This window comes from Channa argus, chromosome 10 (assembly GCF_033026475.1).
Source record: "Channa argus isolate prfri chromosome 10, Channa argus male v1.0, whole genome shotgun sequence".
Classification (NCBI taxonomy): Eukaryota; Metazoa; Chordata; class Actinopteri; order Anabantiformes; family Channidae; genus Channa; species Channa argus.
The window spans coordinates 15,662,379-15,685,901 of record NC_090206.1 but is presented as its reverse complement, the minus strand read 5'-3'; the positions used below and the strand labels follow the sequence as shown (position 1 = coordinate 15,685,901).

The following is a 23,523-nucleotide window of genomic DNA, read 5'->3' as shown; positions in this document are numbered from 1 at the left end:
GTCGCAACAAGACTTACTTTTTTACTTAAAAACATGACAACTGTTTTGTCAGGAGAGGCTATAAATGTGGATGGATAAATCCTATGTGCAGCAGAATCACAGTTGAATGAAACCACACACAGACCCTGTAAAATATTACAGGGTCTGTGTGTTGTTTATCCCTCAGGAGACTGGATTTTGGGCATTTAGAATTTATAATAGTTTTGTGTTGTTTTCATTGACAGGTTATTCATGTTTACTTTCAATGTACTGAAAACATTGGGTGATTGCGCTGTGCAAATGTAATTATCAGCATTTTGGGGATAACTAAACTGACCCCTGATTATATAGTTGTAGCTCCCCTTAGTGGTGAATGCTACTTATTGTTGCCTGTTCTCATTTGGCCAGATGAATTCAGAAATATAAGCAATTTTCTGGAGTATCTCTGGGAAATAAACTTAAGTGACTGTTGGCTATTTAAGGTTATGTAGTTCAATCAAATGAAATACTACTAGTCTCCTTTCGGCTTATCCCGTGAGTTCTAAATGACTAGAATTAATGTAATTATTTGAACAAGCAACAAAAGCAGAAGTTAGACTATGTGCAAACACAGCACCAGTCATTCATCAGATGGAGCCAACTGCTTCATATGCCGCTGGATATAAAACATCTACAACTTTAATCTAAAAGGTAACCAAGTGAATACCTGTGAAGGGTCTACTGCCTAAAGTACATTGCTTAACTGAAGCTTAATTTTATACTTTACTCAGATTATTATTCCAGTACTTATTTCTGACAACTGCACCAAAAAAGTTACTATTATTAGGCAGTTTTTTGAGAGGAGATGCAAACTTAACCCTAAACCTAATAATGTGGCACGTTTTGCTTGTACAAATATTCAAGGGAGATGCAACTTTAATTAATTTCTGATAAAATAACACTTATAAGAGCCAACTCTGTCGAAAATATGCTGATGAAAAAAAATCTGTTTTTGTACTCTTTTTTTGTCATGTCAAAATAAGGAAGCCCTAACCTTCAAATGCAAGTTATCGAGCAGAGGAGCAGAATAAAGCAAAAAGTACCTCATTCCCCTTTGACTGAAACACCGTGTACTACCTCAGTTGTTTTTGAGTAAATAGCCCATCCTGGCAAGCCACTCTAGTCTACATATTTTAGGCCACAGGAGATTAAACACCAATGCCGAACCAGAAATGGGAGGGAACCTACAGCAGCCTTGAAGAAACTAGCATGTACTGTACACAGGGCAGGAAACAAAACATGCGTTACTACAGCTGTAAAGGAGCAACGACTGACTCAGCCTCATTAATAACATATACTTAGTCGTTGAATTCCCAGTATCATCAGCTGTTATCCAGCTGTTGCCCTTCGCTGTATGTGCATGTGTGAAAATGAGCGATTACTAAGAGACATTTTTAAGTAGACGACAGCGAGCCTTCGCCCGCCATGATGAAAACAGTGAGCGCTATCTCATCCTAGAAATCTGTTTTCTTTTTTTTTCTCAAAACTCGGAGACGGATGTCGTCGTCGTCGCCGGTAAACTACAGGATGTAGTTACAGTTCACGCAGCAGGGAAGTAGGACAGCGTTGGTGTCACACGAGGATGATGTTCAGACGCACTCGGCTCTTTACGGGAAACCGATAAGACCCGAAGTACTCGCGTGCCCCCGACAACTGTACCGTAACTGTGGCGAAACTCCGCCATTGGTTCCAAGCGTCCATCCGCTGTGGAGAGGAGGCGGGGGCGAGCGGTTGAATGACAGCCGGAGGAGCTCTGTGTTGACATTTTTAATGGCAGAGGCAGCCTCCGGGATCCCCACGGGCCTACCTATTCCACATTAACACCGTGGAAAGATTTTTAGGAAAAGGGGAGGAGGGCCTATTTCCGTCTTTTACCGCTGAGGGAAGACCGTGCGAAGACCTGCGTGACAGGGCGATACCGTGTCGAGGCTGAGCGGACGTTTACACAGGCTGATGGTCCGCATTTGGCACCGAGCAGGGAAGCCTTCAAAAGTAAATACATGGTCCAAGTCTCTCTATGGGCTGTACTTGGAAACACACGCTTTAACCAAAAGAAGAAAGAGGCGGTGCCTGCTAATTCCTGGAAAACGACAGACCTCAGGCCAGAATGACACATTTAACGGCTTGAGTTTGGGGTGTATTCGCTGAAGTTGTCGCTCGGATTAGGGCTACAAGCAGCGCGTAGTAGGCTTGTCTTTCACTAAAGGGCCATCTGTCTTGCACATTTTGACAGACGGCCTATCAAATCTGTTTATTCAAATCGGTGCTCTTATGTCAGCGACCTATATCCCATGCATGCGCGCACAGAGCCCATACTGACCTCTCCACCACACCAGAGAGCATGGGGATCAACGGGTTAGACAATCCAGCACAGCCGTACAAGGAAGTGTCCCAGACGGAGCAGCCGGCTGCAGATCCTCAGATGGAGCAGAGAGATGCTTTTCGAGACACAGAGAGCAGCGACGAGGATCAGACCGCGCGCAGGGAGTGCAAAATTGTGCAAGAGGACAGCTCCATGGAACCGTTCGAGGCCGAGTGCAAGCCACCACTGCCGCCCTTGTCCCCGACTTCGGAGGCGCGGGTCCAGGTAAAGAATCCCGACCACGGCTCCGGATTCGTTCCACCAGAAGGAGGTTTCGGCTGGTTGGTGGTTTTTGCTGCAACCTGGTGCAATGGGTCAATTTTCGGGATTCAAAACTCTTTTGGCATCCTGCATATGATGCTGTCGAAGGAGCATGCAGAGACAAAAGATAAGTCTCAGTTCAAAGCGGGTGAGTACCAGACCTACTGCAGAGGTGAGAGTGACAGTTACATAAAATTAAATATGAATTGATGGGCAGAAGCATATTTTATCCTGGATGCATGCTTGGTTATAATTAAAAGGAGGAAACTGTATTTACAGAAACTAATTATCAAAACAATGTCAAATACAAAATATATCTTCATGTAAATAACAGCAGCTTAACAGTACTGTATGATTTAACTTATGGCTGTTACATATATAAAACGCATGCATAAAACATATGTGGGTCAGCTCAAAGTTAAGTGAACCCTGCATTTAAAGTGACAAATAAAGTTAAGTGTTAAATTATTTGCCCCACTACAACTTTTAAAGGCTATTGATTCTTTTTGAAAATCGCCCCTTGTTTGAAGAGCACCATCGCTGATTTTAAATGATTAACAAATGTCTGAATGACCAAGAGCATATTTGCTGCTTGCAATTTATTCATTAACACCACTGCTATTTTGACTCTTTTAACCAGCTGCTAAAAATCAGTTTTACTTGGTCACAAATGGCTCTTTGATGAAGTCTTGCCCGCGAGGACTGAAAGTTATAGAAATATACCACAGTCATTTGAACAGTCAGAACCAGTGAGCATAGTGTATTTCTGTAGAACATTTGAAACATCTTTTCAGAGTGGGGCTGAGTTAACATTTTACAGAATGTGAAAAACAAACATTTAAAATTTCATTTACTGTTTAATTCCACAAGTTAATTATACCACAATAAAACTGCTGTGGACCACTGACTGTGGGAGAAGATTATGTTCACCCCCTTTTTCTCCCTATGTACTTCAGTTTAAACCAATCTGTTGAAGATTATGTTGGAGGCTTTCACTGCAGAATTTTTTCTCTTTATTTTATTTATTGCTTCAATTGTATTTACTATATCCATTAATGGCAGTGGCAGGATAAAAAGCAAAGAGGAGAATTTGTGTTATTAAAATAACTCAATAACGATGCTCTAAAGGAATGATACAGTTCAGTTTTGTTTTTTTGCAGATAAATTAGTCTCCTGATAAAATTTGAAAACTGTGGAACACAGACTTTCTAAACCTGCTGATGAACCATTAATAGTTCATAGAAAACTGACATTTTCAGGCTTTTAGTCATGGAGCAGCTCTGGGGTTACGCTCTCTTGAGGTTTGGTCCCTGGATAGCATTACATAGCACTGGCTTCTAGTTTTGGCCTTAAGTACTGAATAAATGAGTAATTATGTGAAATTGCATATAGAGCTGTTTCTTATACAACTAGCTTCTGAACTAGCTGGAGGTTGTGTAAAACTGGTATGATAATCTGTCCAGATTTCAGATTAGAGCCGCCTGTAACAGGTGTTGGTATTTTTCTTAACCTCCTGTCAAGTTCTCCCACCACCAGCAAAGGTTAAGGTCAGGATGTGGGAAAGGGTTATGGTTCTAAGACTGTTTCCACACATTCAGACGGATATTATTACAGAAGACAGTTAGGACAGGAGAGAAATTGAACCAAGGCACATACATAATCAGATTAATATTCTTTTTGTCACTTTGCACTTTATTTATCTACTTTATCTATCTCTATCTACTCTATTTTTCACTTTATTTGCACTAATTTATGTTGAGGAAATTGTTGTGTCTGTGGGCAGCATGACAGGGGATCCCATAACTTTCAGGTTTTATGTAGTAAAAAAGTCTTGAATACCACAAACATGTTTGGATTGAAAAAAAAATACTTTTACATACTTTTCAAACATCATCTAAAACTTGATAGCTTCTATTTATGTGGCAAGCAGCAAATGCTGTTGTTATCAAGGTATTTGTGTTGTTTCCCAATCATTTTTGTTAATTACTTCACCTCTAGCCTTTCCTTGGATTAGATTCTTGATTATTTTCACATGAAAAAGGATGAAGTAAGTTGGCTCACCCTTTTCCCTGGGCAATGGAAGAAAACAGAGGGAAAGCACTTAACTACATTAATAGTTGTAAAGGCTCATTTTAAGAACATTTCTACACTGAGAGACTGCAGTTAGAAAAGGGTAAACGTACACATGTAGAACATATTGAAACAGCTACAGGACCATAAGGAGAGGAGGGGACAAGAGTAGACTAAGATGTGATTAAATCTTTAATAGAGATTAACATTAGGTCTTTATACCAAGCTCAATTATGCTTGGTATTTATCGACCCTTGAGGGGTAAACAAGAGATTTTCCAAATAGCTCAGGAGCAACGCGGTGGGGGATCAGGAAAGCTTTTTAAATAGAAGAAAGTAATAAAGGAGAGGTGAGGGGATTATGAGACGCAGATGGTGTTGTTTTGCCTAATTACAGCAGGGCACGGTCAAAGGTTTCATCCTTGTTGTCGTCACGTGTACTTAAATGCTGGTGTTTTAAAGTGTGTGCTGAGTGCAAATGTCCAACAAAACATTCCTTTTAAAATCTAAAACTGTGGTGCTTTTATACTCAGTACGTAGTAAGTCCCTCATCAAGGAATGCCTGATGGTTGCGTCAAATATGGCAGAATCATAATTTCTATTGCAGCAGTTTTTTTTTAATAACTGGGAATGTGTGTGAAGGGGTAAAAGAAAGGGACTGAGTGAGTAAGTGGTTATTTTTTCACTTACTCCTGAAATGATTTACATCTCTATGTCACTAGTTGATCAATAGTTAGAAGTTGAGTAGATGTTTTAGAAGAATTCCATTGTCTTTTTCAGAGGTATTAAACAAGAGTGATGTAACACAAACTCTGTAAAACCTAGTAAGGGGCTTTTCTATTTTAACTTAAGTTTGAAGCAGACAGACTATAAATCTTTGTGACAGAAGAATTTAGACATTAATACATTTTTACATTTACAGCTTAATGGAACACAAAAACTTAAGAGAAACACAGGCTAATCAACTGTAGAGAATTGGTAGTTTATTTGGAGGGGGATTTATTAGCCAATTAAATTTAAAAATAAATAAGATATACATCACATTCACAACAGATTACATTGCTCTGGCCCACCTGACATAGTCTCTCAATCATAGCTGTCAAACATGTTTTTGTATCATTAAATAACACAAAAACACATTTATCAGACAAATGACTACATGGACTTAGATCGTTATGATAATATTTACCCCAAAATGCCATAATCAACTTTTGTGAAATGCATACTTTGAATTTAAAGTTTGGCATATGTCAGGGGTTAAGGTTGATCTAGCATACTCTGCTAAGGTGGTTTCAATTCATCTTATGTTGTCCATTTTCAGTACTATACCTGTGTGTTTAGTTTACCCTGATGTTATCGTGGGATTTAGCAGAAATGGGTAATTTTGCATTTTACAATTCTTACTATTGTTGTCACAAGAGAGTAATGAGTAGTATATTAACTGTTTTGAGTAATGAGCACAACACTGTTCTGGAAAATAATTTAATATAAAGGTTGTACCTGGTTACTTTTGTAAATACCAATATATTAAATTGCTAATACATTTTATTTTCCTAATACTACCTTGTCATTACCCAATACCAAACTGTAATGTAAAGCACTGCAGAATTTTCTTGGTGGCATTCAAACAGATGTCTGTGCTGTTGCGGCCAAACCTCCCTGGTTGTTAGCATATTCCAGTCCTCTGTGAAGGGCTGAATTGTAGCTCTGCTGCCCCAGATATCTCCAACATCTCCAGAGCACCTGGAAATCCCAAGTTGGCAGATCAGGGCGTACTGTGGCATTTTTGGCATTCCAGAGGGCAGGGAAATGGGTTCAGATCAGATCAAAGTCTCTCAAGCATCCACACATAAACACCTAGATGATCAAACACAGCGGATTAAGAGTTTCTGTTAAATGTAGGTTGGTGTATTTTTCAGCAGGTGCCAGGACAACTGTTTTGTAATTAGAGGGAACATATAGTAGAGGGAACCTATATCTTTGAGAAATGCAAACTCTGAGAAACCCACCATCAGGGATCATTTATAAGTTAGTGTTAGGGTAGATAATTACGCTTATCACGAGTGAAGACCCACATATGGCTGCTATAGTGACATGTGACATAATGTGTACTGTGCAAAACATATGCACTACAAATCTATACATGTTGACATGTTCAATATTACAATATTAGTGTGAACAAAAGTTTTTTGCATGTCACTTTATAGTTGAACCTTGGAGCATGATGGGATTAGTAAACATCAGGAGTTAATGGTTTGTGAGCAGTACTATAGTAGGCACACATTTGTTTTGTTGTCTTGCTGTTTTTCTGCTGTTACTTGATGAGACTGAGAAGACAGTTACTCCTCAAATGACTCACTCACAGTTCTCTGCAAACTGTGCAACCTGACCTGATGGTATGGTAATTAATCAGTTAAGGTACCTTACACTGAAACAAAATCCATTAATTCAATTCAATTCAATTCAATTCAACTTTATTTATATAGCGCCAATTCAAAACAAAGTCATCTCAGGGCACTTTACAGAATAAAGTCAAGATTATAAAGATATATAAAGAGAACCCAACAATTCCCCCTGGAGCAAGCCATAGGCAACAGTGGAGAGGAAAAACTCCCTTTAACTGAAGAAACCTCCAGCAGAACCAGGCTCAGGGTGGACGGCCATCTGCCTCGACCGGTTGGGGTGAGTGGAAAGGGGAGAGAGAAAAGAACAGAGCAACAAAAAGCAACAACAAAACATCGGGCAGATTGGTAGGACCAGTAGCTTCACGCTGGAAGACACACAGCTTCAAAGCCGGGGGACACCTGCAGAAAGGGACAGAGAGAAGGGGACAGAGGAGGACAAAGACAACTACGGAGAGACACACACAGAGTTAATGACATACAGTGGTGACAATTGCGGGATGAGAGGAGAGGAGAGATGGTACATTTGACAATATGCAGTAGTATGACAACAATTTGAAAATCTGAGTAACTCAGATTTGAGTTATTTGTTTCTCTATTGTCTGTATTATAAAGCTATTTGTGATGGCTATCCTTTGTTGGGGCTAGATTTGAATTAGTTTGAATTAATATCTTGAAAAATCCTTGTTAGTTACTTACCAGGTTTTACAGGACAATGCACTTTACTGTTAAGAAATAGCACGCCTAAAGCCCATATAAGCACCCAGAAACAAATATAACCTTCATATGAAGACGAGATAACTGTTTGTCCCTCTAATATACAGATGGGTCCTATAAAGTCTCTGTCTATTTCTTCCTGCCAGACTTCATTCATCACAGAAGAGAGGAAAGCTTGTTAATCTCTCTCACTGCTGTACAATGAACACACACACACAAACACACACACACACACACACACAAACACACACACACACACACACAGACACACACACACACACACACTCTCTTGATTTTTCTTTAGTCTCTCCCTGTTCTCTTTTCTTTGTTTGAAAGTGTTCAGTCCTAATCATCTCTAATGAGTGCACTCCGCTTTTTACCAGGGCAAAGTAAATGAAGGTTTGGTGGTGGGGTTGGCCAGCAGACAGAAGAGAGACTGTAGTAATGAGACACGGGTCTGTGCTTCGTTCTTTTATACACAGGTTTGGAGTATACAATGTAATTAGCTCCACATGAGTTCAGTCAACAAAACCTAAGAATGTAGAGTTGAGATGCAGTAGTTGTGGAAGTATTTTGTACAGACTTGTTCCTACCTTGTTCCTACCTTGACTTCCAGCAGAGACACAGGGTTTTCTGAATAAAGGAAGGTGAAGGAGTAGTTTCTGGAGCCTTGAGCTTAGTCAGTTGTGGTTTTGGTTCTTGACGACATATGGCCCTTTTTTCCTTTCTATTCAGTTTGCTGTTCCACATGAGTCTTCCTGTAACAATATATTCTACCAGTGAAAGACTAAAAAGGTAAAAGCATGCAGGACTGTGGCCAACCCAAACTACATTCGACCTGATTCTGTCACTTTTAGAGATATGTACTGCACATGTGTCACGTACAGTACATAGCTGTCTGTGTGCATGTTTTATTTCTGACACTGTGCTATACTTTGCATACACAATCAAAGTTGCATCATATTCTTATTCACCACATCCTTTAAGGATCATAGTGGTTGTCATGGGGTCATTTAATGAGCACCATGACCTTTCATTTAGCATCACCATGAAGCCAAACTTAACCTTCCTACAATATATTTATGCAGATATTCTATGTCAACTACACAGGGCAGTAGCCCCAACGAGAGAAAATAAAGAAAAACATTTTTTTAAGTGTCTTTCTTTAGCTAAAACTTATAAAAAGCCATTTTTTTCTGTTAATATGGTACTTTTAAGCTAGTTATTTCTATACTGGAAAGCCATATGTTCTTCGACTTTGTGCAAATATGGTAGAATAATGTGGATTTTGTGTTACATATTTTTAAATCAACGATGGAGCAAATGTGTAGTGTTAAAAGTATCACAAAAAACAGAACAGAAAATTTTTACTTTGCAGTTCACATAAGCTTTATGGAGAAGTTAGAATCCAAATATTTCTCTCAAGATCTCACAGAGACAAAAACGATTGTATCTGAAATATTTGGTTAGAACATCAGAGACACTATTTAACAACCACTACATTTCAAGGAAAATGACTTGAGATTTGATTTTCTTTTTTGATATACAGTACTTTCTGTTGGCATTGTGCATCAATGTAATAGTATTTTCCTACAGAATCTTTCTAGAATTCATGAAGGACACAATAAATTGCCAACCTTTTTCTCTTCTCATGATGTATTTAGAAAAATAAACTATAGTAAGGCAGAGGTGCAAGCCCACCCCTAAACAATGCAGTATTTAGCTATTGTGTACAAAGTGTAGCAGCAGATGTATAAAACATATATAATAGCTAGGTCAGGCTCCATATCAAGCTGTGAGTATGTATAGTGCTCTATAGTGCTCATGTTCACCATGAACTTTGAGTGCATGAATGTGTGTATGTATGTGTACAGTATGTAAGCAAATCAGTTAAGCGACCTGCCTACCAGTCACTCTATTCTCACTTCCATTGGGATCATTGTGATTCACATCTCAGACACCACGGTAGACAGTGAAGTTACCTTTGCTCCCGAGGAGAATGAACATTTGTTTGCAGTTCAAAGTACATAGTGTCTCATTCATTCTGGCTTGTTATGTTTTAACACTGGGTGAATATTATACCACAGGCCAGAACTTTCAACTTTGATCCACTTTTTGATGTCCACTTTAATCATCATGAGAAATCTTATAGAGTGTGTTTGTTGTATGTACATGATGCAAATAAAGGCACAATAAATAGTTACATAATAAAGAGTTACATAAATGTATAAAAATACCATATCATGCATGATGTGTCACACACAGAGAAACATTCAAATATAGCCGGTGTAATGCATTTAAAGACTTTTAGGCTTGTATAAATATTAGATTTGAACATAATGTCAAAAAATTCATGTCTGAATACAAATGTAACCTTCAACAAAAAGTGCTCTTTTACCATTGACTCCATTGAGATGACAAGTGGCTTATCTTAAAGAAATCAGGCCATACGTGAAGACTTGCATACAGGTGCACCCACTTATGCACAAAGGGCTTGTTGACTTTATATCATAGAGTTATAAAGAAAGTGCTTATTAGATTTACTGTTTTCTCATCTTTTTCCAACAATTATTTTTGTTTCCTAGTTACTCTTCCAGGTGGGACAGTGTATACAGTACACTGCAGTTTTGCTTGGAGGATTTGCTTTGAGGCAAATTATTCATGTACCGTGGTAAAGGAGTTTCTATAGTTTCAACTATAGAACTTGTTGAAAAATTAAACATGAAAAAAAGATTTAATATATAGTTTCCATGCTATAAAGGGTCCATCCATTTCTCAACATTGTCTTTATGCAACTTGTATTGTAATTTGTATTTTATTCAAATTTTGATTTAGAGCACATGGTACATTTCTTGTTACATGGACATTTACCTGATAAAACAAATATAAGATTCATATATTTCCTTTATGTCAGAGCATAACCTAAAATGGTGTCGATGGATAGTAACTAACTACACAATATTTCTTTTTTTTGTTCTCTGCAGCCTGGGTTGGGGCCTTGGCCATTGGCATGATCTTCTTGTGTTCACCTGTGGTCAGCATGTTCACAGACCACTTTGGCTGTAGGAAGACAGCGGTCAGTGGGGCGGTGGTGGCTTTTATAGGGCTGCTCAGTACATCCTTTGTAAAGTAAGACTACTGTACATATATTAAAGACATGACTTGATATAATTTGTGCCTTACATAACATTCAAATTACACTAGAATCGCATTACTAAGCTTTTTTTTTTCTGGAAAAATAAAAAAAAATTAAAAACAAAAACGTTATTTAACAACACTTGACATTGTCCTAAGGTGTTTTAAAAATCCCAAAAGGCTCCTAACTATCTAGAAGAAAAACATTCTGGGTTGTTGGCAATGATATAGTAGCTGAAAAAAAAATATATATTAAAAAAAGCAAAAACATTTCTCATTTCGAGCAATGATCTTTGTTTGGATTAGGAAACAAAGGTAACATTTAGAAAGGGTTAAAGTTCTTTTTTGTGCACTGGAATATACAGAAATATAATGTGCTGTTGAATTTCGAAGAATATCTAGACATTGGTCATGTCCGCTTTCATGTACCATTTACCTCAACCTCAAAAATTAAGCTATTGTATATAACTAACAGAGTTTTATTATTATTTTTCTATGTTTATTTTATTTTAAGATGCCTCAGTTTAAAGAGTAAATGTTTAGTAAAATGATTCGTATTAGATGTTTTTCTTACACTTAGGGTTTATTTGCAAGCAATTTTCTAAATGTGTTAAATGTTTTTTATTTTTTTATTGCACATATAATTCTTTTTTACAATGTATGTATTAATGCAAAGCAAAATGACTTTTTTAGTTAATATCTGTTCCTATTCAACCGCTCTGTCTTTCTTAAATTCTCTGTTGTTTCAGCTCCCTGAGCCTTCGCTATTTCACATATGGCATATTGTTTGGCTGTGGATCCTCCTTCGCTTTCCAGCCCTCATTGGTCATCCTTGGGCACTACTTTCGCCAGCGCTTGGGCCTGGCAAATGGCGTGGTGACAGCTGGTGCCAGCCTATTCTCCATGGGCCTTCCAGTTTTCCTAGACAAAGTAGCCGAACCTCTGGGCCTCAGCAGGACCTTCCAGATCCTCAGCCTCTTCATGCTGATCCAGGCCCTGCTGGCACTGACCTTCAAACCTTTGCTCCCTGCTGGTGGAGGCATGGGACCACCTGACATGGGTCCATGCTCTGCTGAAACCCAGACTAATTCAGAGACTACTGCTCAGGGTGGGAGCAAGTGGAGCAGAGTTTTGGCGAGGGTCAGGAAATACTTTAACCTACGTGTGTTTCACATTGTGACATACCGGGTTTGGGCATTTGGAGTAGCTACAGCTGTCCTTGGCTACTTTGTGCCATATATCCACCTGGTAAGAACATCTTATGGGCATGCTATAGTCAGATGCTGTGCATATTGTGTGTTGTTGTGACTACAAATAGTTTAACTGTATTAAAAATATGTATTATTAGTGTAAAACTAGATTTTATTCATATCTGACAGAGGTTAAAATAAGATTGTCTGTAGGTACTCCAGTAATCTAAGTGGTAAAAAATCAACTAATATGTACTTGGGCTTTTTCAATATGTGCAAAATTAGTCATTCTTAACTTTAGTAATCCTGTATTCGTATTACTGGCTAATATCAGCTGTATCATGGGGCTGATTCTGTGTTGTATAATCATGTGCTTAATATAAAAAAGTAAAGTCCCTCAGCTGACTTGGGAATGTAGAGAGGTGGAGGGGAAGGGAGATTCATGTCAGAGCTGTATTGTTGCACTGTGGGCGGTCTGATGTCATTCATTTTCTGTGGGGCTCAGGGAAACAGCAGTGGAATAGTCCGTGCGTAAATGAGCGGAGAAAGCTGAATATCTGCCTCGTGTGTCAGAAAAAGTCCTCAGGGTTATTTTAAGTGTGTTTTTCTGAAATTAAATTACACATTTAAATAAATTATATACTCTGTAAATATTTTAAAAACAAAAAGGGAGAAAAATGTTTTCATATTTTATTGATTCTTGATGGCCATTTATCTGTGCATTATTGCATTAGCTCCTATTATATAGGTCCGACAGCATCCTGGTACACAACATAAGAGCCACAGACTTTGATCAACAACCCACATTAGATGTTCTGTTAAAGTGTCCAACAACCATGAATACTCCTTGTTCTGCTCTTAGGGCACTGTTAAGGTTATCCAGTAAATAAACTTGTACTGTAGCTTATGAAGAGAAAGGACCACACCGGTGTGTATACAGAGCTATTTGCAGATAATTTCAATCAGCACCCTAAGAGCAGAACAAGGAGTATTCATGGTTGAGCCTGCTATCCAATGTTAGTGAAACCCTGCCATACCCCTGTAATGGCTGACAGTATTTTTTATATTACCCAAAAGACCTTATCTATACAAACAACTGACAGTAAATGTAAACAATGAAAATAACAACTGACATCATTTTGATTGTTGAAATAATGACTACAAGAGATAACAATGTAAATCTTTGCTACAGATTTACAAAATCTGTACTTGAACTATCACTGAGTTCTGTGTGAGATAGTGAGATAGTGAAGGATGAGGATGAAGTGTAAAGCTGTAGTGTGGAGCTGTGAAGTTGATCTCCATCTATCCAGATGTCGGATGTTTCAGCTCCGGCCTCCCTCTGTCAGGCCTGTTGTTTCAGGCCCAGGCCCAGATGTAAACACAGCCCCGGCCTTTGTATTGGCTCAACCACCTCAGGAAACCTCTCCTGTATGGCCTCTCTTTATCCCTAAACATGCCTATCCTATGGCCATTGATGAATGTAGAGCTCTTCAAAGCAGAGCAAATATTTCACAAGGACCACTATGTTCAGGAAAGACTTCAGAGGGCGGTTTCATGTTTTGGATCTGATTTGGGGGGTCAGGGCTGAGGAGAGAGGGAGGGTCCTATATGCGTTGACTCTTCGAAGCATGCTATTCCAAACATTTGTGGATGAAACATTTTGTGCAACCATGGGTTTGGGTTTATGGATGGACCATTCCCCATTTCCACCAGCAGGTTGTGTGGTCTTGACCTCGTGCATTATTGGCAGCTTCTGGTGTCTTACTTATGTAACATATTTACATTTTCTATCGCACAAACAGCTGCAGCTGTGTCTGTTGTTTTTTCTTAGATCAATTTCGTGAACAAGGAGTTCCAGGACAGCCACAAGGAATGGGTCCTCCTGGTGTGCATAGGAGCTTCATCCGGGGTGGGACGCCTTGCTTTCGGCAAGATTGGAGACCTCATTCCTGGTCTTCAAAAGATCTACATGCAGGTGAGAAAATGTCTGAAGTCATAAAATGTGGGCTGTCCTTTTTTTTAAATAGAGCTTTGTAAGCACTAAAAAATATGGCGGATTCCTATATAATTACACACTCTATGTAATTTGTAAATAATCAGTTGACAGATTAGATAGACCTAGAAGACACTAATGCAGTCTAGGACAGTCGTGCTGTTCAGATTTTATTTACTGGATTTACTGATTTATTACACTGAACAACTATTTTTTTATTATCATTATATTAAAAAGAATGTGTTAATATTATGAACATTTGATATTTGTATTTGCTATCAGAGCGATTTGGTGTTATTAATGTTAATTTGAGTCAGAGTCAAATTTGCAGGGCTTTACAATACCTGAAAGATAAGATCTTTTTTTGTTGTTAGAGAGAATAGCTGGTTGGGTAATGATAGCAATAACTCAGTTCTGGGAAAATAGAAGCGAGGAAAAGCAGCTTGGAGTAGTTTGAAAGGTGAATACAAACAGGATTTGTTATTTCTTGCTGGTGTATATGTATGGAATTCCTGCTGAAGGCAAACACAAACATAATCTGTTGGCTGTGTTTGTGCTTGCATTAAAAACCTCCACATTCCCACTGCATGGTATTAATTACACGTGTAGTTCAGCAGATGGATATCCAGTCACAGTCAGATTAATTAAAACTTTAAAACCCTGAAATTACATGGCATGCGTTCTCACAAAGTGCAAGCCCATGTGATCTTAATATAACAAATATATGGTTCTAATCCTCCTTTGGCATGCTGCCACATTGTACAGACAGTCTGTTGAGAAAGACCATGTGCTGCTGAACAGTTTTTTCTCCTGCTATCATAATAAAGACACCCACTCGCTGTGGCTGCATCGTTTTACAGATTTCAACACTCCCTGTCTTTTTTAGAATTCCTTTCTTGTGCAATGTAGAAATTGTGAATAGTTTTAAAGTAAGATAACCACTTTCAGCTTATTATTACGTTGCTGTCCTTAGAATTGCACAATAATAATTGTAAAGTCTGAGCTTACTGTAACCCGACTGTTTAAATTAAGAAAGTTGGCAGGCAGCCTTCTGAAGCAGCTGGCAAATGCACAGACATAAATATCTTTCTCAGCTTATAAAACAATCCACACATAACTCAATTTGCCCGACCCAAATTGGTAATTGGTAAATTCTTCTCCAAAGTCAAGCTACTTCACTATTCAAGCTAATCATGGTCACAGTTTACATAAGTCTTGCAGTTCTGTCTTTGTTTTGGGAATTTACTCACATTTGTATTTTTTTATCATTTCTTAATGGTAGCTGCAGGTGTACTCAGCTTCACTTGTAAGCAAATGTTCATGAAGAACCAAGTCTGTACTTGTCCTGGAGGCCAATGTAAGGCCAACAAGGATAGAAAACAAAACACAGATCGTATATTTCTTTTTATTACAACTAAATAAATACAGTGGAAGCAAGTAAAGACCTTCTACAATCGAAAAAAATACAGATGTTTTTGCTGTCTGTTTCAGGTGGTGTCCTTCATAACTCTGGGCGTGATGTCCATATTGATTCCTCAGTGCTCTGTGTTTGAGAGGCTGGTGGTTGTTTGTGTTTTCCTGGGGCTGTGTGACGGCTGCTTCCTCACCATGATGGCTCCTATAGCTTTTGAGCTAGTTGGACCTATGCAGGCCTCGCAGGCCATAGGTTACCTTCTAGGCCTCATGGCTCTTCCCATGACAGCAGGTCCACCCATTGCTGGTGAGAAGCACTGTTTTGTTCTACCATCAGAATGATTTATACAGTATAATCCAGAATGCACTTGCAGTGATCTGGCCCTTTTAGTGACTCAGATGTTGGAGGCAACATTGCACAATACGTTTTTTTCATATTTGCAAAGTAAAGCAGTCAAACAAGGGTAAACAAATGTAGGCAGACAAATGCACACCATGATAGATAATACAGTGAATTGCATTAAGAGTGCTTTGGGCTGCTGGCCAAGCAGACTCTCCAGCGATTTGTCTTCAGGAAAAAAACAACATACAGGGTCAGATCTCAGTGCCCAGCTCCCTCTACCTCCCCTCCCTTTCCAGCACTCTAGTAAGAATAGTGTATAAAAGGGCACTAAGACCAGACTAATAATTCGATGACCTGAGAACTCTTGCCATCTTGCAATATCTGTACAACTTTGAATACAAAACCATTCCTTTTTTGGCATCAGCACTCTGGAGCTCTGAGGGTGTGGACGTTGATATCAGTGTATTAAAACATGAATGTCCATGATGGTGATCATTCGTGATCCTGTATTTAAACATAAATTACAGGATAGATAGAAAAAACACATACAGACATTATTTAGTTTAACAAAACACGTAATAGGCAAGATGCAGAAAAAGTGCTACTATATTGTGTAGCGTATACATTATAAAATGGCACATAGAATATAAAAGGCTTCTCACAGCCTGAATGAGGTTTTCACTGTGTCATCATATGTTGTTCTGTAGTCCTTACATTTCATGAGCAAGAATGCATACATTATGGCCAACAATGTAGGTGCAAAGCCTCCTGCTGCTCTCATTTTAATAAGCTCAGCCGTTCTTTAAATGTATAGTGACTGTCTCTGTAGCTTCAATTTATGTGCTTTATCTCATAGATAAACATAGAATGAATATATGAATATATATGAATATATTTCAGTGACTTGACATTAATGATTTGTACAGAATTGATATACATAGACACATTTTGATGTCAATACTTTGTGTTGTGTTGCTACATAATGGGGGATCAAGTCTGCATTACTGCAACAAAAACAAGATTTTCTTCATTAGAGGGACATTTTAGTATTTATTTGCAAATGCATGTTTGCTTTCACTGCCAGAGTTAGATGAGAAAATCAATACCACACTTATGAATGTGGACAAAAATACAGTGCTAGAACCAATACATAAGAAATCTGGCTTAAAATTAGGAGGGTGGAAAACATCCAGCTTAGATCTCTCCAAAGTTAAAAAGTATGTCTTCTGGCACTCGTAAACCTTCTTATATCTTGAATCTAATTTATCTGTACACAAAAAATAATTTGTCATTGTGGGTTGTTTTAAGGGAATTGTAAGGTGCTCAGAGGTGCTGGAATGCATATTTTTTTAACTTTGGATTGAGCAAGCCTAGTTTTCACTATTTATACCAAGCAAACTAATCACCTCTTTGACCCAGCCCCTAACTCAGAATTTCCTTGGTACCTTCAGAGCTTAATGTCCAACGAATGAGACTTTCAGCTTCAACTCCATGATACAGACTGGTTAACAATGTCCCCTTGCTTCCACTGTTCAGGTTACCTCCATGATCAATTTGGGAACTACACCGTGGCCTTCTCTGCGGCTGGGGTGCCTCCTATAGTGGGGGGCATGGTGCTGTTCTTTGTGCCTCTCATACACTGCAGGATCCAGAAACGCCAGGCAGCGGCATCACCTGAAGAGACGTCCACAACTGCACAGATGTTGCCATCAACCCAAACAACGGGGGAGTCTAAAACCTGCTCTAATGGAGATATCCTGCCTGGCTACACTGACGTAGAGACACACATCTGAGTTGCACCATACACAGGTTACATATATTCACACATATCACGTAAATACAAATCTACCCCTGGAAATATCTAAACACATTTCTCCTAATTTTTTTTTTTCCTTTACAGGGATTCGACCCACCAGCACCTTCTTTAATCCTTACATTGCCCTCCTCCCAAATCTCAACCTTGTGTTGCAGGACCTTTAACTCCTCTTGGACCCTCATTGGCTTCATGTTATTTGGATATGTAGATATGTCAAAAAGGGTGCTTTGGCTACAAGCCACAGAGAAGATGAAAAAAGGCTAATCTGCATAGGACGATGGAGACATTTAAGGAGGATAAGCACAGCAGCTTCATCTAGGATTGTTTGTTCAGTGCAGACTGTGTAGTGACACATACTGTACCTCCAAGATAAAAGATGTAAAGAGATTAGGAGCGTCTGATTTCACACCATTCATTAATGTGCTTTTGCTTTTTCAAGCTTGAAAAAAACAAGCTTGTTTTATTTTTAGATTCCATATAATCACACTAAGAGGCATGTAAAATAACAACTAGTGAAGGGATAAAATCACATTTTTTTAGGCAATACCTCATGCATGTAGTTTTTTTAAACAGTGTTTTTTAAACATTTAGTTTTTGCTGCTGAAACATCATCTAATATTGATTTACTGGGAGGTTTGTTTCACTCCAATATACTGGTTTCTGCTGTGTTACCAACAAGACAAACATACTGTAGCTGTTGTAGATGTCACATGAGATAACAGCCAATTCTTTGAAATTATTAGTATAGCAGACACTCACGGCACCCTGCTTTCCTCACAGACAGGGTCTTTAACAAAATTACTTCTACTTCACCAACTTTCAGATTAGGAGTCATGTAACTGGCAGTTTTTGATTATATTGATTCATATGCCACACACCCCAGAGATTTACATTTTTAACAGCCTTTCATGCAGGTTAGTGACTTTGCAGTTATGCAGAAAGGTGATCTGTGTGAGCTCTGCATCTGCTCTCTGAGTGACTGAAACTGAACACTGCAGTTGATACAAAGACTTCCCATGAGTCAGCCTTAACTGTCAGCTTTTGTTTCGTTTTTCAGCTCCACAATTGTTATTGTCTTTAAAACATTATAACCAGGGTGCAAGACAAATCTGCATAATCGGTTTGTTACAATTTTAACAAGTAATTCCTTTTTTTTTTTCTTGTAGACGGCAAATACTGTGTACATGTATGTGAAAAGACCTGGGCTCATGCAGTCCTACTTTTGGCTGTTACTAGCATTCAAGGTCAACTTAAATAGCATTTTGTATTGTTTTATTTGAAACTTTTCTTCCTGTGTGCGCGCATGTGTCTGTGTGGTGTGTGCGTGTATACGTGTGTGTGTTTGCGTGTGTGCAGCACCTCAGCATCTGCATTTTAATAGTAGTAGTAACAATAGCAAACTTTTACATTACAATCTCTTCATAGGATTGAACTATTTTGCTTTAAACTGCCAAATTGCTGGGGCCCTCATCAGTCCATTTCACAGATAATCAGTTCATCAGTCTTTGCTGCTTTAGATTAGTTTTTTGTCGTGAGGGTCAGAGTCCCTCACGACAAAACAGACATCACAGCCTTATTGAGATATTCCATTAAAAGGACAATTTGCAGTAATTGTTGGGTTTCATAATCACTTGGAACACTTACCTCTGCACTCAGATTACAAAAAGCTTACAGGTTTTAGTGAACAATGATCTTTGATGAAACGGATGTATTATATAGCTGCCGTAATCTTTAGTTGCACTCTCTTTCATATGCATAACTGAATAGAACAGGGACGAACTGGAAAAAGGAAACACCCTGGTGTTCAGGTAGTATTCCTTCCCTCTTTTGCTTTCACTGGCATTATTCAGTCCCCCTGTCTTTTTGGCCTTTTGGGAGCGAATGCTACAGGACAAACAGTTCTTCAGCATACACTTATACCTCAGTAATCACTCAGTCCTCAGCAGTCCAGTTGAACACGGTATTCTTCATTACTTAATAATTTCATTGATCTGTGGTGTGGTTTATCTTTCCAACGTGAATCAGGTCTCAAAACCACATTTGTTGGCCTGCTGCAAAAACTGCCTGTTTTCAATCATCTTGCTTCTTCTAAAACTGCACCAGTGTTTCTTTAAGTACCTGAAAACTGTGTTTTGAATATTCAGCTTCAATTCCCCACACTAGATCTGTCGGTGTGTAATTAGTTTAGAAATGTATCCTTTCCAATTATTTTATGCTCTTACCCCTTTGTCTAATGTAATTCTCCATCATTCCTTTTACCTCATGCTAAAAAACAGCTTTTAATCGATTTTATCCTTATCACAGCTTGTTTTTTAAAGGTGAAAAGCAGCTATCTAAATGTCTGCTATGTTTAGCTAAAGTTAAAGGACCCGCAACTATAAGCAGCGGAGACACATACTGTACAGTGGTTGAAGACTGTAAAGCATGTTTGAAAGCAAAAACATAAAGCTCTAGTTTGACTGAGGCAGTGTTAAAGTCTCTAGGCAGCCTAGATGTTGATGATATTTGCAGCTGCCACAAATAATATAGTCGTAATTTAAAACTGTTGGCTTTGTGAGCCGTCCATGTACCAGCTACATAAGCTAACCAATATCATAAATTGCCATCATAATTTAACCTGATAATATTATTTACAATCAACCAATTTTGAGTTTGCTTTTGACATTCATCATCTGCCAAACAAAGCAAATCACATTAATCCGAGCATGTTGCTGATGTGCACTAATTTTATTGAGAACTGAGCCCATTTGAATCTTAAATAAAAGGAGACATCTCCATGCCACTATCAAAGTGGCTTATCAACACTACAATAATTGAAAGTATTGTTCTCATTTTGCTCTGTTTAACCTATCAACATCCTCCTGCCTAATAAATAATCTGTAACTGTGAAATTTGTTATAGATTTTATTTTTGTACTATAGAGAATGCAGGAGATGCCTTCTATAAACCACTAAACATGAAATATCTGTATCCATCATTCTCATAGCGGAATTTCAACTATGTGGACAGAACTCACCCATATTGTAAATATGAGTTATGTACAAGAATAATATAGGCAACATTTGATACGTGATTTCATATTTGCAACTTTGCAAACCAGAGTTTAATACTTTGTTATTGCCCCACTGAAAACATATTTTCATGTGTTAATGACAAGTTGCACTAGACTACTGCTTTCAAAAAAGAGGACTATGTCACTTAAGTCTCAGAATCTGGCAAATGAATGAGTGAATGAAAACTACTACAGAGGGATAAAAACGGCTGCCCAAGCCCGATTGTGTGTCTATGCACAAAATGTGTCTGTCTCAACAAAATATATTAGAGTTTGTAATTAATCTATATTTTTGACTGTGAACTGATATTTAGTTTTATTATTTTGTGTTAATATGACACCACCTTGTTAGCTACAGTAGCAGTTTACTATCAGTATTGTTTTCAAAAACACATTTTTAAAGACAAGGACTAAACATAAGACATCTGAGTCACAGCAGCAACCTCAACATACATACAAAACAAAACTGCCTTACAGTTACTGAGCCGCCAGCTTTGGCACACCAGAACCTGACATTGTTTTTAGATTCACGACACAAATGGAAAGTGCATTTTTATATTTTAGTTAGACCTTTTAATAATATTTCAGTACAGACATTATTAGTCAGATTCTGGTCAAAACCAGCCGAGTGTTCTTTTTTTGTTGGCCTGTTGTAGATTCAAATAGAGTAGAATGCTATATGTCAACATGCAGTGTGTGTGTGTGTGTGTGTGTGTGTATATATATATATATATATATATATATATATATATATATATATATATATATATATATATATATATATATATATATATATATATAAAAAACACAGCTGAACTAGTGTTTGGATTGCCAAAGTCTTCTTGTCTATGCAGCATTGCATGTTCTTTTCTGAGGTCTGGACATGTCAAACTAAATTGACAAATTTTTACTTGGACTCCAGGTTTGCTCTTGTCTCTGGTAGTCCTCAAAGCTGTAGCCTGTTTCAGGAAAAGTTAGACCTGCAGTAGAGCACCTTGTACTGTCTGTCGCCCAAACTACTGACACTAGTACGTGTTTTAGTGAAATTCTTTATAATTGGATGGGAATAAGAATGTTTCTTCTAGCTGGTGTTGGAATGTTATCTTTTTTGATGACTTCAAATCCGCTATGGTAGTTTTTTTGTACCTACTGGTGCTCGTCTGCAGCTTACAGTAAGCAGGTCAGAGCTACAGAGAGGCACATTTGGCGCACAAGGCTGCACGTACTGTAAATTATCACAGGCTAAGTTTAAACCCTGTCTTGCACAGGATGAAGCTAGTATGCATGACTTGGTTTGTTAATTGTTTATATTCTTCACACAGAACAGGTCAAATTAACTCAAGTTAGCATGTCTGCACTGCATGAATTAACAATATTGTCTCATATTTACTTATTTGATCAGTTTGTAATATTTGTCGCTTCATTTAATTTAGCATTGCCTTGAATTTCCTGCTGGTCATTCACCAGTAAACAGAGCCCAGCTTCCTCGTTCTGGTTAGACTTTTGTCAGAAAAAAAAAGCCTGAAGTCAGTTTGAACTACTGGAATATTGAGCCTTGTTACTGCTGTGTGCAATGTGCCATTTTCTCTTCTGTCTTGAATCTTGGCTTTCCGGTCACTGGTGCTTACTGGTGTGCTCAGACGGAAGCCACACAAACAACATGTGAAACAGAATAGAATATTTTACTGCTGAGCCATGATTTGCAAAATGTCAATACCTTCTGGAGCGAATAATTTTTGTGCTTTTGCCAGTAGCAGTTGTCAGTTCTTGTGTAATAGCTTTTTATGGCTTCTGGTTATACCTATGAAAACTATACTGATCTTATGTAATTAATGCATATTTCTGAATGCATCATGTTTTACCAACCATAAATGTTCCAGCTGTGCAAGTGATAAATATTGTGCTTTTTTTCTGTAAGGCCCCAGGGCAACAATTGGCCCAGGCCTTCCCACAGCCATATATGTTGAAATATGAGTAATATTTCATTGTAGGGCTCTGCTAAACTTTACTTTAACCTGTTAAACCTGTATTTTCTCTCATCACTTTCTAAGTGATGTTTCAGCATCTTTCCTTCACAAATGTTTTGTTTAAATAAATACACGTTTATGTTTAAGTCATTTTATAAAATGTAAAAAGGCCAGTGATGCCATCCAGATCTGTTTTTAAGTAATGCTGCTAGAAAAATTTAATTTTTGTGTTTTGTCAAAGTCATTTTGAATCTGTATCAAAAGAGGCACATTTTTTTTCTATTAAACCAACAATAATGATGTAACATGAAAACGGCCCACACTGTTTTTACTCATTTGCTGACATTGTGCTTTCAAGACTCAGCTGCTCCGCTTTCAACTTAGATGCTACAGGTTTTGTACACATGCAGTCATGTTTGAGATTAGCCACAGACCCTTTTGAATAAAGACAGTGATTTTAGATAGAGATACTCTGCAGCTGTTTAGGGACACACTGAATGCATCTTTGAACATGTGCTCATTATCACCACAGCAACGTGGCTGAGTTCATTTAACCATCCCTGACTCCGCATTCCCTTATTTAACCTCTGTATCTCGCAGCTAGGCAGCCAATTATGCTGAATGTTAAAGACCACGCTTTGCAGAATTAGGTGCGAGCATCTGAGCGCTTAACGTACAGTACATGCAGGGAAGTATTAAGCACAGCCATCTTAATTAACATGATCATAAACTGTATATTAAGTGCTTGTACATTAAAAACAGAAATTGTTGCAAACATTCTG

At 38.1% G+C, this 23,523-nt stretch overlaps 1 protein-coding gene across 1 annotated transcript; it reads left to right on the top strand.

Moving 5' to 3' along the window:
• Positions 1-1,237: 1,237 nt before the first annotated feature.
• slc16a2 (solute carrier family 16 member 2) lies at positions 1,238-23,054 on the top strand. Its single transcript, XM_067517494.1, has 7 exons — positions 1,238-2,789; positions 10,814-10,958; positions 11,714-12,212; positions 13,989-14,132; positions 15,642-15,870; positions 17,443-17,715; positions 17,807-23,054. The coding sequence occupies exons 1-6, from the start codon at positions 2,360-2,362 to the stop codon at positions 17,697-17,699; spliced, it is 1,704 nt and encodes a 567-aa protein (XP_067373595.1). The 5' UTR covers positions 1,238-2,359; the 3' UTR covers positions 17,700-17,715; positions 17,807-23,054.
• Positions 23,055-23,523: the final 469 nt, after the last annotated feature.